Source organism: Lontra canadensis, unplaced genomic scaffold (genome assembly GCF_010015895.1).
Source record: "Lontra canadensis isolate GAN:19392208 unplaced genomic scaffold, GSC_riverotter_1.0 scaffold3, whole genome shotgun sequence".
NCBI classification, from domain to species: Eukaryota; Metazoa; Chordata; class Mammalia; order Carnivora; family Mustelidae; genus Lontra; species Lontra canadensis.
The window spans coordinates 21,548,561-21,564,689 of record NW_022630997.1 but is presented as its reverse complement, the minus strand read 5'-3'; the positions used below and the strand labels follow the sequence as shown (position 1 = coordinate 21,564,689).

Here is a 16,129-nt window from a genome sequence, read left to right as displayed (position 1 = left end):
AAAGAGGTTTTTAACCCACTGAGCCACCCAGGCACCCCTTTTCTTTTCTTTTTTTTTTTTTTTAAGATTTTTATTTCTTTATTTAACAGAGAGAGAGAGATCACAAGTAGGCAGAGAGGCAGGCGGAGAAAGAGAGGAGGAAACGGGCTCCCTGCTGAGCAGAGAGACGGATGTGGGGTTCGATCCCAGGACCCTGAGATCATGACCTGAGCCGAAGATAGAGGTTAAAAAAGAGGTTTTTAGAAAGGACGCCAAGAATCAAGTAATGAAGCATTATGTTAAGGAATCTGGTGCTTATTAGATGGGATACCACTGAAGGATTTTAAGCAAGAAAATGACATAATCAGATGTGCATTTTATTTTATTTCTTTTTATTTATTCATTTGAGAGAAACACAGAGAGAAAGATCACAGGGAGGAAGGCTGCAGAGGAAGAGGGAGAAGCAGGCTGCCGCATGAGCAGGGAACCCGATGCGGGGCTCAATCCCAGGACCTCAAGATCATAACCTGAGCTGAAGGCAGTTGCTTAACTGAGCCACCCACATGCCCCAGATATGCATTTTAGACAGATAAATTTGTGGAAGTCTGGAGGAATGACTGGTGGAAGGAGAGACAAGAAATCTATGCAGGAGGCCACCAAAATAACCCAGATCAGAGAGGGCAAGAGTAGATCTGGGAAGGTAGGGGCAGGAGAAGGAAGACTAAGAGTTCAGTTTTTGATGTGTTCAGTTTATTGGTGCCAGATGAACCCTGAACACTGACATGGAGTTCAGGAGAAAGGTTTGTGCTAGAGATACTGATATAGGGGGCCAAAGTTAAAAATAGGAAAAGATGAGACAAAGTAAAGTGAAAAGACTTTTTTTTTTTTTTTTTAATCAAACCATTGTATTGAGGGGATTAGGGAAGGAGTGGAAGGACTGGGAGGACAATGAGATCTGACATCCAGGATCTCCCCAGCTTTGCAGTTGCCAAAAGCAGGACAGATTCTTAAGAAGAGTAGGCATCAAGGATTTGAGCAGGACAAAAGGCAGAGAGGAAGTAGGGGAGAGGGATTATTAGTAAAGAAAAGAAAACTTAAAAAAAAATATATTAGCTAGAAAACTGAAAAACACTTAGGTAGGAAAAAATTGAGGAAAACAATATCATAGAAGCCAAAAGGAAAATTTTAAGGAAGGAATGAACAGCAGAGGTTAAGCTTACAGAGATTTAAGCAAGATAGGGATAGAAAACTATTCTTTGAATTTCTACAATCTTCCAATTGAACTATAATTAGAGAGTTGTAGAAATCAGATTATGGGTGGTCAATAAGAATCTCTTTAGTGAACAGTAATGGAATGGGCACAATGAACAGGGACAACTCTTCCAAAAGTGTAATCAGCAGAGGAGGGAAACAGAGCATGAAAGAAAGAATTAAGGTTGCAAGAGGGAAAAGAGAGGATCATTTTAAGACATAGGAGAGAGCCATGCTTGTTTATATGTTGGTATTACAGAGTTGAGAATAAATAAAGAAAATGTCCTGAAGAAGGCAGGATTGGAGGAGAGGTAGAGGTCTGGTCTGCTTTTCTTAGGAAAACAGAAGAAAGGAAGAATATGCGAGTATGGATACAGGTGAAAGTAAGAAAGAGACCTCTGTTTTTCTTGAGAAGTGGGGAGCTATGCTATATGAACTGAGGAAGGAATGTGTTGTAGGCAAAATTCAGAAGCAGATGAGTGAATTGGTTGGGGATAGGGAGAGGACTGCCAAGCAGCAGTAAGAACCCAACTGAAACTCTTAACCAACAACCCACGGTTGGCACCCAGATAACACTGTGGAGATATTCTCTCTAACATGCAAGAGAAGAGAAGGAGGACTGTTGGATTAAACTAGGGATGAGTATTTTTGCATTAGAATTTAGAAAGTATTTCTTAAAGATCTACTAGTGACTAACTTTTGGAATAAAGATAAAAAAGGGATATGTATTGTTAAAAAGGAGAGAGCAAGCCCAAACTGGAATCACTTAACTAAACCCCACCAAGACTTAATACCTAACTTAAATGTAGCTTCAGCTTCTCCCAGAAATGTGACTTTTAACCAGCCAACTTGGAATTTACTGGGCAGCTCAAGAAGATAATCTAACAGACCCTTTGCGTTCCCCATAGAAGGGTGACCTTAACCTAAAACAATGTGTTCTTTACCAATAATTTCCTCTCTGCCTTTAAAAATCTTTTCTTTTCTGGATGGAGCTCCTTTTTATTTGCTAGATGGGATGCTGCCCATTTCATGAATCACTGAATAAAACCAATTTGATCTTTAATTTACTCAGTTGAATTTTTGTTATGTAATAGTATCTTTTCAGTCTATATAGGAAGTCGTCTTTTTACATATTTTTTTTCTCCACTTGGTTTTTAAAATCAAGAACTTAAGATCATATCAATGTTCTAGTACCCAACGCATCACAAACTTTTGGTGTCATAGACTAAAATGTAACTTCATTCTGCTCAGTAATATCTAGAAGGAACAATGTTTTCATTCATTAAGTCTGTTTTCCTAAGATAAACAGTTTAACTAACAGCAATTAGCCCCTCTCCCCTCTGCCTAGTCTTTGGGGAAAATAAGCTTATGAAGCTATTTTTTGATTTGCTGGGACAGATACAATAAAAAGTAAAACCTGTAGATTCAGAATAAGGCTGCTGTGGGCAGCTGGCATTGTAACCACTGCAATCACCCTGAAACCGTGAAACCAATTCTACTTCTCGGGCTCTGAACAGTTGGTTAAAGAGGAGCCATTAGCAATATATCAGAAATAAGCCACTTTCCAAGAAGTAGGCCTTGTCACCTGAAATTCTTCCCCTAAGTCCAGGAAACTAGGCAGACAGTACCAATCTCATCCTTTTCTTTCTGTTCATTTACCCCCAAAATGGGTTCCTTGACCTTTTTACATTTCTGGGTATAAAAAAATTGTTTAATTCAGGAGACTGATGCAGGAAAGTAAAGGAAAATTGATTTTTATTGTAATTACTTAGCTCAGGTACAGGAAAAGGACAATGAGAAGAGAGAAGTTAAGAAAACTAAAAGGGAAAACAGAATTGATTTTGTCAGCCAGTGGGGCAGGGAGGGTAAGAGACATAACAAAAAACTCTGGAAGACTAATAGGCAGGGAGAGAAAGGAAGGCGTCTAGAGATCATCAGATCTAGTGAGAGTAAGAGAACGAGAAATCTGAAGAGTGTAGATGTCATCAGAGAAATCTATTCTATAGACATGCTATCTATAAGCAGTATTTATTAGCCACTGGGACTAATCCTAGGTATAGTCTAGTTTACAAATTTTTAAGTTTAGTAGCTCTTGTAACCCAAACAGGAAATCACTAGAGTGAAGATGTTCATGTGGTCAGATCACCTCAGATCACCTCTGAGGTCTTCCAGTCTAAGGGGAAGCCTCTACCAGAGGTAAAGGTAAGTCCTTGACCACTAAGCATTAAGAACACCTGGATAACACTTTGTTTTTTTAAAGCAGCCTTTTAAAACTATAAAATACATGTCCATTATAAAAAACAACACCTAAAACATAGGAAGTACAAATATGAAGACAAAAATCACAATCAGATGCCACTATTACACTGTATCGTTTATCTTTCTGAGTGCTTACTCATATTTATTATTTATAAATATAATTATGTAGTGACACTGTCATTTAAAAATACCTCACAAGCATTTTGCCAAATCACTGACTACTTCTCTTTTACTTGGTTTTTAACAACTGCCTATTATTCCATGTGTATGTAAATGCTATAATTTAATCAACTTCATGTTTAGTGATCCTTTAGGGTCCTTCCAAGATATCAATATTTTAAACATATCAGTGAATATTCTTGTTCACATGTTTATATATACTTCTATTTATAGAATAAATTTATTATTCTGTTACTTATAATTCTATTATTTATTATTAAATTTATTTAGGTAAGACATCCCCCAAAATACATTCATGGAGTTAAAAGGTTTACATAAGACTTTATCTTTCTTTTCTGTATGAAGCCAAACTGTACATCAAAAAGACTAAGATGTACCTTCCTTTATGCTACATATTCTTTTTTTTTTTTTTTTAGGTTATTTATTTATTTGACAGAGAGAGACACAGTGGGAGAGAGAACAGAAGCAGGGGGAATAGGAGAGGGAGAAACAGGCTTCCCACCAGACAAGGAGTCTGATACGGGACTTGATCCTAGAACAGTGAGATCTTAACCTGAGCTGAAGGCAGACATTTAGTGACTAGCCACCCTGGCACCCCGATGCTACATATTCTTTCAAAAGCTATTTCTAAGTCAATTTTAAAATACTGAGTTATATTTTTGTCTGTCCTGGACTGTTAGCATTTAAGGAATGCTGTAGGAAATCCATCTGTAAAACAAACAATCATCCCTCGATGTACCTTTTCTGTATGCTTTACTTTCTTCAAACCAAGTTTTTTTAAAGTGAGGGGCATGCATAGATTATAATCTAAAGAAAATCTTTGATAATGTCCTTTTAACTAGAAGTATTTAAGTGAAATATGTATATTATATCATCTTTAAGTGATCTACAATAATTTCTATTAAAATAATATTTGTTAATTAAATAGAAACACTCTGATTATATTAAAGGTTATTAATTACCATTTTCTGCATTTTCCCACAGGAACTTTCTGACCCACTTTTTGAACTGCAGAATAGTAGCATTGTCAGGGACTTCGAGTCCAACAGTATAAAGTTTTTTATAATGAATGCTTTTAGGTAAATCCTAGAAACAAAGGAAAATAGAATGCAACAGTTATATCATTAAAAAAACATATTCTTCAACCTAATGAAACTTACCATTCAGTATTTTTTAGATCAGGTACAATGATTATACTGAAGGCACACTTCAGATCAATTTGTGCAGAACTCTTTTGTTTTTTACTAAAGATTTTATTTATTTATTCTCAGAGAGAAAGAAAGAGACAGTGAGCATTGTGTAGAAGTGGAGGCAGGGGCATAGGGAGAAAGAGACTCTCAAGTAGACTCCCTGCTAAGCATGGAGCCTGACATAGGGCTTAAGCTCATGACCCTGAAATCTAAATCAAGAGTCAGATGCTCAACAGACTGAGCCATCTACGTGCCCCTATTTGTGTGGAACTCTTTTGTAGTCTACATAAAAAGAGGCTATAAAATAAGCCTAATTCCTAGAGGCCAATGATAAGGATTCAAGTGATAAAGCAGGCACAGTGTCAACCTAATATACTAGCTTGAAGTGTTAACTCCAGGGGCACTTAGGTGGCTCAGATAGTTAGGCATCTACCTTTGGCTCAGGTCATGATCTCCAGGTCCTGGGATTGAGCCCCACATTGGGCTCCCAGCTCAGTGGGGAGTCTGCTTCTCCCTCTCCCTCTTCTTCTCTCCCTGCATGTGCTCTCTCTTTCAAACGAATAAATAAAAGATCTTAAAAAAGATAAAGTGTTAACTCCATACTTGGTGTTACAATTCTAGATATCAGCTTAGGTTATGTAGTAAGCCTATTTTAATATTTTCCTGACTCATTCTTAAGTTTGCAAGGGAGTCTAAAGTGGAGACCCTAAAAAGGGAAGGGATAATTTAATCATTTAAGTACAATCAATCAATTAAGTAAAATCAATTAATCAACTAACAATATTCATTTAAAGAATATCAAGGTGATGAGTATAAATGTTTATGGTCAGATCCTAGGAGAAGGTAATAGTTTTGGAAAAATAAGGATAATAACCTTTGAACAGTTATATGCCAAAAAAATACACATAACAGTCCAGCAAAAGCTGTAAATGTTAGGCCTTGAAGAATAGGTAGAGTTTTGGACAGGGAGAGAGAGGAAAAAATTCCAAGTTTCTGGAATGACTTAAGACGCAGAATCAAGAATGTTCATGAGATAGTGAAGAGATGGTTTGTTGTGAAACAGAGAAGAGCCTGATGAGAAGGGGGTCAGATTAAATTGGGCCTTGAAAAACAGAGAGAGGAGTTCAGATGTGATGCATTCAAACGGGGGGAGGGCAGAGAGACCTGATATATTTTTTTTTTTTTAGGAAGGACCTGGAATGGGCATGAAAATTATGTTTAGGCACAACTAGTCAAAGATATGTAAAAAAGGCTAGCTGTTGAATAATAAGGTAAAAGATCTGGAGAAAATGAGACACATTTTAGAAGGAAAAAATCTACAGGGTTTGAAGACAGAGGACTCAAATGATTTAAACCCAATACGCTCAGTAATGGTGCTCTCAGGTGAAACAGGGCAGCTGAAGAGACTGCAAATTTGTATTTTTGGGAAGCAGTGGTATGGAAGTAAAGAAATGATGGTGTGTTTAGTTACATGTACGTTGAAGATATCAAAGACTACATGTCACCTAATCAGGGCAGGAATGACAGATGACATCTTTGATGGCACCAATCCAATCAAATAGCAAGGCTCAAGAGTTATTTTCCTCTGTAACAAAGTTTTAAAATTCTCTTGCTCTCCACAGCCCTTAGCTAAGTCATGTCACTAAGACTTGGGACAGGGAGGGGAGGACTAGAGGATGATGAGGCCTAGTGGATCCTAATCTCCTGCTTTAGCCAGCACAATTCCCTGCTTATCTGCTTTTTATAATGGGCTTTAGATCAAGATTTAATTGAAATGATTTTGCTGTAAAAAAAAAGTTCAAAAAACACTGTTGTACAATAATATGTATCTCATGTTTTTTCTTTTCTCTTTTTTCTGTTGCTTTCTTTTCCACCATGCTACTCTTTCCCTCGGTTTCCTTGTTCCCTTTTGTGCTTTTCCTTTTTTATTTCTATGTACACTCAATTTACTCTATATATTTGTTCTCTTAGAAGAAAAATATTCCATTTTTTTCCTCTCTGCATAATCCATGATTTTAGGAAAAAAAGGTACTATATGATTATGTGAAGGATTAAGAGATCTCTAATAAATTCCACATGGGAAATTCTGAAATTTGTATTAAAATAACCATAGAGTTGCTTTCTTTAAAATGCAATATTAAAAAATCTTTTCTATTTCAAGATGTATCTATGATAACAAAATACATTTGTAACTTTACCTTAACTTCATAATATCTTGTGGTGTATGTTAGATCGATAATTAATCCAAGTTCCACATTTAGTGCTTTTATTGCACTTATCAAATCTTTTGGTGTAAACTTCTGGGTTGGAGTAAGTCTCTGATTAACTGCCTATAATGAAAAATGAACAGTAAGGTTATGAAATACAGATAAAATATACCTAACATAAAATAAAGAAGGAAAAGAAAAAACATAAGAAGACAAAAAGAATCAGTGAAAAGTGTCATAGCTTTAAGAACACTGGCAAATCTCATAATGAACTGGAGCTGTGACAAGAGCCTAAACATATTTACATCATCTGCTTCAGTGATTTTATATATGTCCTTGTCACCAAGGACTCAGAACACTTTAAAAAGGGACTATCCTGCTTGGATCCACTGGAATTTTCTTACACCAAATTCAGTTTAAAATAAAGTTATTAACCATGAGTGAAAAATAGTTTTGTAGTAGAGTTCTCATTTGAACTGAGGCTTTGAAAAGTTAAATTACTTGCCCAACACCACAGGCTAGATGGCAGTTAAGATTTTAACCCAGAAATTTTTACTTTTATCCAGCTCATGATACCAGTCTGACTCATTTGATTAAATGTTCACTTTCTCCCAGATATGAAGATTCTTAGTTTCCATATTTATATAAAGTAGAGTGAGAATTAGTTTTGGTCAACATTTACAGATGTTACCAGCATTCTTCTGGTGTATTTGTTATTGCTCTCAGTGGTATGTGCTGATAGTATAACAGATTTGATTTTTGTATTATATGATTAATAAGAAAAAAATCAGTTAACATAATGCACTACAAAGCCGAATATAAATAAGTTTAAAAAAGTTCAAGTTTAAAAAATTAATTCAACTTGGGAATAAAAAGAAATGAACTATATGCTACATGAATGAATCTTGAAACATGCTAAGTGAAAGTAGCTAGTCACAAAAGGTCACAGACTTTATGATTCTCTTATATGAAATGTCCAGAACAGGTAAATCTACACAGAAAGTAGATTAATGGCTGCCAGGGGCCGGGGGAGGGGAAATGGGGAGTGGCTACCAATGAGTACAGGGTTTCTTTTTGAGGTGATGAAAATGATCTGAAATTAGTGTCATTGATTACACAACTCTATGACTATATTAAAAACCACTAAGATACTTTAAAAAGGTGAATTTTATGGTATGTGTATTAAAGTATTAATTATATTAAATATATTTAAAAAGTAACTTTAAATTACTTCTCAATATATTAAAAAAGTAACTAAAAGACCTGTGAAAGGGAAAAATCTGAGTTAAATTAGGAGGCCACTATAAAAGATTCTGAACTGTGTGCTCACACATTCCCAATGTCAGAGCAAGTAGGAGAAACTAAAGCTGCCACAGATCTGAGGCCATGTAAAATATGACATGGGTTTCAAGTATCTTTTGATTTTTTTAGGAAATTCTACGCAAAGGGTTTCACAAATTAGTAAAGGAATGCTGATTTTTTCGCGGGGGGGGTGGTTACTTGAAAGATATCCATCTTTATTTTTGGATTATAACTTTTAAGTAGATCAAAATATAAAAAGCAAAAATAACATTACGATTCAAGATATTTTCTCTCAAAAAAGGTATTTAATCTTGTTAAATGCTTTCAATAAAGCAAGTTGAACCCTTAAAAAATTAATTCAACTTGGCAACAGAAAGAAATGAGGTATGATACACACTAACATGGGTGAGCCTTGAAAACATTATGCTAAAGAAGCTAGTCACAGATATTATCATTCCATCCACAGGAAATGTCCAGAACAGTCAAATCTATGAAGACAGAAAAGAGACTAGTGGTTGTCTAGGAGGCAAGGGGTGGGAATGAGGGAGAAAGGGGAGGGACTGCTACTATGCATTTGGGAGGAAGTAAGGGTGATGAAAATGTTCTAAACTTGTAGTGACTGTTGCCCAACTCCATGAACACACTAAAAACCACTGTGTACTTTAAATAGGTGAATGTCAATAGGTGAATTACATACCAATAAAGCTGTTATTAAAAAATTAGTCCAAAACTACTCCCTTACACTAGCATGAACAACTGATAATTACATGTATGAAAAATTAACTGTTCCTTCCATAATGTCAAACATTTGCTGGAAATTTCACATATTTTTATGAAAAAAAAAAAAAAAGCATAACATTAAGTAAACATGGATCACATTAGTCCCAATTCTCCTTATAAGATAGATGAGAAAATGATATACATACTCCCTTTAAAGGAACTTTAAAAGCAATAAATCGTGTTCCAGGTAGAGGATGTCCAATTGGCGTCACAGTCCTCCACCTGCAATGAAAATAAACAACTAAATTATAATACAAATATTTTAATAACTCAAGATGGTAAATAAAGAGACTATTTTTTTTAATAAATAAAGCTTCACTTGTTGGTTAGTTGCTTTTTGAGTGCTATCATGCATGAATTTTAATTTACTGCTTCCTCCCTTAAAAAACACAAAAACAATGGAAGGTTTTACATAGGTACAGCACTTCTACAGTAAATAAGGCAGCATTCCTTCCTGATAAACTTCCAGTGCCCAAAATGATATTGTCTTTGTTTTTCTTGGGCAACAGTAAGAGAAGGAAAATAGTTTATGAATTTTGCATCACTGTCACTGATTATATATTAAGTAAAAAGTGGTAAAAGGTATTAAATGTGGGAATAATACAAGTAAAATATGAAAACCTACAGTGGTTTTTTAAAAAAGATTTTATTTATTTATTTGACGGAGGGATAGACATAGAATGCACAAGTAGACAGAGTGGCAGGCAGAGAGAGGGAGAGAGAGAGAAGCAGGTTCTCTGCTGAGCAGGGAGCCCGATGTGGGGCTTGATCCCAATACCTTGCAATTGTGACCTCAGCAGAAGGCAGCCCGTTACCCAACTGAGCCACCCAGGTGCCCAAAACCTACGGTGTTTTTAGTAAGTAGGAAACAAATCATTTTCTCAACATGATTATTTTGGATACGTCTTGTCTTAATTTCTGATTAATCTTGAATTAAGAACTATAGTTCATTAACTTTAAACATTTTGATTTATCTATGATGACTTTTTATGAATAACAAAGAGAAATCTGGTATTAAAAATAACTCCTAGTCATATAATTATTCCCAAGTTATTTTTGATAAATCCCAATTATAACACATGAAGATTTCTTAAAATGAGCACTTTAATTCCCTGCTTACTTCTCCAGCTTCATTTCTGTACCATCCTTTTCTTCTCCAGGCTCTGGCTGCACACTGTTTCCTTTCCTTAGTCCTTGCAATGTTCCATACTATTCCTTCTCCCATTTCACTCCTTTAGTCACCCTCAGCTTGCAGCTCCAGTACTAGTTCTCAGGAACGTCTCTGTTATCACCCATTCCCATTAGACATACCCTTCACCTTCCTTCCTGGCACTTAACAGTTTGTAACTATACACATGATTATGTGACTTTTTTTTTTTTTTTTTTTGGGCAAATCATGGTTTCTCTCTTCATCATAAACTGTGAGACTGACCATGTCTGTCTTTCCTCACAGTACAATGCCTGCCACACCAGATACTCCATAAATATTAAATAAATGTTGAATAAGCTTGGTTTCATAAAATCACTATTTAACGTACTGATTATACATGATTAACAGCTGACTTGTCATTAAGAATAATGAAGGTCAGAGGTAATAGGATGACATTCAAATGTGGAAAAAAAATATATAGCCAAGCAATTATTCTGTATCATTCTATATCCAGCAAAACTATCCTTCAAAAAAGGAGTGATAACTATGTTCTAGTCTTTTGCTTTGTAAGAACAGAAATTTGATTCTGATAATTTATCTGAAGTTGAAAAATATAGTTTCTCAAGTTTTTAAATACAATCCAAATGCTACCATAATCCAATAACAAAGCAATGATGTTGGACTAGGTTTCTTTCTCTTTAAAAATTAGAAAATGATTTCTAGCATAGTAAAAGGCTTTACTTACAAATAAAAAGGCCTCATTTTTACCTTTAAATAACTCATTAACTCTTAGATTTTTGCTTGTGACTTTTTTAAAAGATCATTTCTCTGATGGAATTCTTCACTTGTGGAATAAGATGCCCTTGAATACTTCTGACATTTATCTTTTCCTCAACAGCACATCTAATTCTACTATCATGAATGGCATTCAATTATACTACAATAATTCCATAAATATGTTCATCTTTGTTTTGATATCCAGCTGGAAGCTGTACTTTTTGTACTAACAATACAAAGGAACCATATGGAAGCAATATCGGACCATCTGCTAATATTGCCAACATTATTACATATATTACTGTAACATGCACTTTTTTTTTTTGTGGACAAAACCTTTTATTAGTTTATTTACAGGCCTTATCAGTGCTCCTGGTAGTATCATTAAAAAGACCATTACCTAACTTAGAAAATGCCCATCTTTTCAACTGTAGTCATTTCCTATTGCCTATGGCTGCTATGGTATGCATTTCACTCAGCATGGTTTGCCTACCAGGTTGTCCTCTGCTTTTTGCCTTAATTCCAAGCTGCCTGATGAATTCCCCTTCCATTAAGAAAAAAGCCTACTCAGAGAACGAAGTTCAAATGGTCAAGATTCAGTTGTTTTATCAAATGCACCAGTGCTGTGATTTGCCAGCTATCTAATGCCCAAAATTAGATGGTTATCACCCAAATACTATTAGTTTATCTATTACTATATGCAATTATAAAATCACCACAGTAATCTTTCTTAACTTCCAACTATCATTCAATATTCCAGTTTTGGAATGACACTTGGAAAAACCTCCAAAATAACTTCAAACTAAAAACAAAGCTTACCCTACACTCCAGTCCAAATTTGAGTATTATCTGACCATCACACCTCTTCAAACTGGGCTTAATTTAATCTCCAGTTCCCTCTTCACCCCAAACTTGCTTTTTAAAGATGAAAATTCCTATTTTAAGTCGATTTCTAGTTCTTATGTGACTGTAGAAAACTTGTAGCTAGACTTTCTTCTAAAATCTAGAGAAAAATTAACTCTACCATTAAGAATGTCACCGAATGCCTGTTTTAGGTGAACTACTTTACAATATTTATAAATGGAACATTAAGCACTCCAATAAGCGGGAAATTAAAATGTGACAATGTATCAAGTTTACTCCCTAGTGATAAAAATAAGTTTTATATGCAACACATTAACTTTGGTATTACAGAATTTAACCTGCTTATAGTACAGACTGTCTTGTGGTCACTCTTTGCTTATGTAAGCTGTGTTGCACTAAACGACCTTTTTCCCATAGCTTTTTACTATGTACTTAACCATTTCCTTTCCTTAGACAAAGTGAAAACTCCAAGATCCCACCCAGGAAAAAAATGTTACCCAAAATTTCAGTTTCGGCATATTTTAACATTAGAAAACAGGATCTATGCAACTTACCCTTCCTTTTACTTAATAGTACAAGGTTACAGTGTTGACCAAAAGAAGACACAGATTTCTCATTAAACTTTTGTTTTAATGGGTCTCAAAATTCTGTGACAGATTTTTGGTCAAATTGTTTCCATTAAAAAGTACTGATTTTAAAAACTAATAACTTAAAACTGCCACACACACACAAAAAAACAAATGGTCCACAAAACATTCTCTTTTCCTTCTGAAGGTTTTACGATGCATTGTTATCATTAACCAGTCTTTTACTATTAAACTTAAATGGCCAATTGACAGAAACAGTTCTGAGACCGTTCTTCCACCACTGATTAAGACTGGGGTGGCAGGTATTGGGGATAATATTCATTTAGCCTTCTGAGCTTTCTGGGCAGACTTGGTGACCTTGCCAGCTCCAGCTACCTTCTTGTCCACTGCTTTGATGACACCCACAGCAACCGTCTGTCTCATGTCACGAACAGCAAAACGGCCCAGAGGAGGATAGTCAGAGAAGCTCTCAACACACATAGGCTTGCCAGGAACCATATCAACAATGGCAGCGTCACCAGATTTCAAGAACTTGGGACCATCTTCCAGCTTTTTTCCAGAACGACGATCTATCTTCTCCTTCAGCTCAGCAAACTTGCAAGTAATGTGAGCTGTGTGACAATCCAGCATATCCAGCACTAATTTGGCCTGGATGGTTCAGGATAATCACCTGAGCTGTGAAGCCAGCTGCTTCCATTGGTGGGTCATTTTTGCTGTCACCAGCCACATTGCCACGACGAACATCTTTGACAGATACGTTCTTGACATTGAAGCCCACATTGTCCCCAGGAAGAGCCTCACTCAAAGCTTCATGGTGCATTTCAACAGACTTGACTTCAGTTGTAACATTGACTGGAGCAAAGGTGACCACCATGCCAGGTTTAAGAACACCAGTCTCCACTCGGCCCACAGGGACAGTACCAATACCACCAATTTTGTAGACGTCCTGGAGAGGCAGACGCAAGGGCTTGTCATTTGGACGAGTTGGTGGCAGAATGCAATCCAGAGCTTCAAGCAGTGTGGTTCCACTGGCATTCCCATCTTTACGGGTGACTTTCCATCCCTTGAACCAAGGCATGTTAGCACTTGGCTCCAGCATGTTGTCACCATTCCAACCAGAAATTGGCACAAATGCTACTGTGTCGGGGTTGTAGCCAATTTTCTTAATGTAGGTGCTGACTTCCTTAACGATTTCCTCGTATCTCTTCTGGCTGTAGGGTGGCTCAGTGGAATCCATTTTGTTAACACCAACAATTAGTTGTTTTACACCCAGTGTGTAAGCCAGAAGGGCATGCTCACGGGTCTGCCCATTTTTGGAGATACCGGCTTCAAATTCACCAACACCAGCAGCAACAATCAGGACAGCACAGTCAGCCTGAGATGTGCCTGTAATCATGTTTTTGATAAAGTCTCTGTGTCCTGGAGCATCAATGATGGTCACATAATACTTGCTGGTCTTGAATTTCCACAGGGAGATATCAATGGTGATACCACGTTCACGTTCAGCTTTCAGTTTATCCAAGACCCAGGCATACTTTAAGGAGCCTTTTCCCATCTCAGCAGCCTCCTTCTCGAATTTTTCAATAGTTCTTTTGTCGATCCCACCACATTTGTAGATCAGATGACCAGTAGTGGTAGACTTGCCCGAATCTACGTGTCCGATGACAACAACGTTGATATGAGTCTTTTCCTTCCCCATTCTGGCTTAGGTTGAGCGGTGGTTTTCACGACACCTGTGTCCTGGCGGCAAACCCGTTGAGAAAAAGCAACATGCACTTTTTTCAATCCATTTATTTCCACAACTAATGCTTCCAGAATGACATAAATGATGGTATCTAAATAAACTAGTACTTCATTTAAATTATCTGTTCAGCTACTTTTATTTTTAAAAGAAAAGTAAGTGAATCTATATACATTCCCAAGATTTGCTTCTGGAACGCAATACTTTTGGGATTCTGGTTTTCAGACAGGTAAAATTTTATTACACTCCAAGAAAAGACAGAAATCTTTACTCTACACAAATCCAAAAAAACTTGCTTACAGAATTCTTAGCCACAATGTAAGATAAAAGCCAATTACCACTGCAAAATTAAACAAAGAAATAAAAGGAAGAGACTGTATGGAGAAAACCTATAATGTTCTGATTGCTACCAATAGACCAGTAAGTTGTTGAGCTATCAATCATGCCAGCCATGTGAATGGATGAAAATACTAATTTAGGTTTAATAAAAGCAGGAACAGAAGAAAGCTATAGACAATGTCTACTAGAAAAATATCTCCACCTATTCAAATACTACCCTATCCTTGCAGATTAGTTTAAAACATCATTTCTTTCATAAAGTCATCCTTTATTACAAAACACCCTCACGACTTAAAATCGCAAAGAATAGGACAAAATGACCTCATGTACCTCCTGATGTATACTGAGAAGGATATAACAATACCAAAGTAGCGCTGTTGCCAAAAACAAAACAAAACAAAACAAAACAAAACAAAACAAGTTTAACCTGAATATAATTAAGGAAATGATCAGCAAACTCAAAAAGAGGGTCATACATAACAAACTGCCTAGATTAGGGATCAACAAACTTCTAAGGTCAGATAGTAAACATTTGAGGCTTGTGGGCCACACAGTTTCTGTTGCAACCATAGAACTCTGCCACTGCAGGGCAAAAGCAGCTACAGAAAGTCTGTGCATCAGGGGTACAGCTATTTGTCAAAAAAAACTTTATTTATAGAAACAGTTGGGTCAGCCCATGGGCCATATTTTGCCAAACACTGGTCTAGACTCTGAATAAATGACAATATAATGAAAGACCAAATAAAGACTATTGTAGATGGAGACTGGAGAGACAACTAAATATACACACATGACCCTTCTGGGATCAAAAACAACTCCATCATAATTATATTGGGAAACCTGGATATGGATTATAAGAATACTGTGTCAATGTATAATTTCCAAAGTTTGATGATTATATGTGGTTAAAAAGGAAATTATCTTGTCTTTAGGAGATACATGTTGAAGTATTCAGGAGTGTACTGTTATGGCCTCTGCAACTAAATCAAGTGGTTAAAAAAAAAGTGGGATAAGTGCATACGTACACATATGAAGATCAAACAAATGTGGCAAATTAGATTCTAGGGCAAAGGTTACAAAATATTTACTGTATTATTCCTACTTTTCTGAAGTTCTGAAATTTTTAAAAATAAAAACAGGAAACAAACAATGGTACAATAAAAAATATAATTAGTTATACTCTGCCCTAAAAAAAAAAAAATCTCCTTTGAGTTCTTTCTTCTCTGAACTGCCATTTCTATTAACTCATTGAACCACAGAGTTCAGCAAGCTCTACCCTCACAAAGCACTTGGTATGGTAGTAGGTATATAGTGTATGTTCAATAAACTCTATGCTAATAAAAGATTAGGATGGGGCCATAAAAACATATGAACAAATATTTCCCTGAGCCATAAACCCCACTAAAAATGACATGTAACAATATCTTACCTAACTGAAATAGTATCTGTACACATCAAATAAATAACAAATAAATACAGTGATTCTAGGAGAAATTAAACAGAAAGTTGTAGAAAAGTAAATG

The 16,129-nt window shown here is 35.9% G+C and overlaps 1 protein-coding gene and 1 pseudogene across 2 annotated transcripts in view; both read right to left on the bottom strand.

Moving 5' to 3' along the window:
• Nucleotides 1–16,129, bottom strand: part of LOC116882942 — a 48,757-nt gene that overhangs the window by 19,375 nt on the left and 13,253 nt on the right. For both annotated transcript variants that reach the window (XM_032883670.1, XM_032883682.1), the window contains exons 2-4: nucleotides 9,295–9,370; nucleotides 7,058–7,189; nucleotides 4,632–4,755 (exon numbers count right to left, since the gene is read on the bottom strand). In XM_032883670.1, coding sequence (XP_032739561.1) covers nucleotides 4,632–4,755; nucleotides 7,058–7,189; nucleotides 9,295–9,370 — 332 coding nt within the window. The remainder of the gene's footprint in view (nucleotides 1–4,631; nucleotides 4,756–7,057; nucleotides 7,190–9,294; nucleotides 9,371–16,129) is intronic.
• On the bottom strand, nucleotides 12,700–14,240 carry LOC116882954 (annotated as a pseudogene).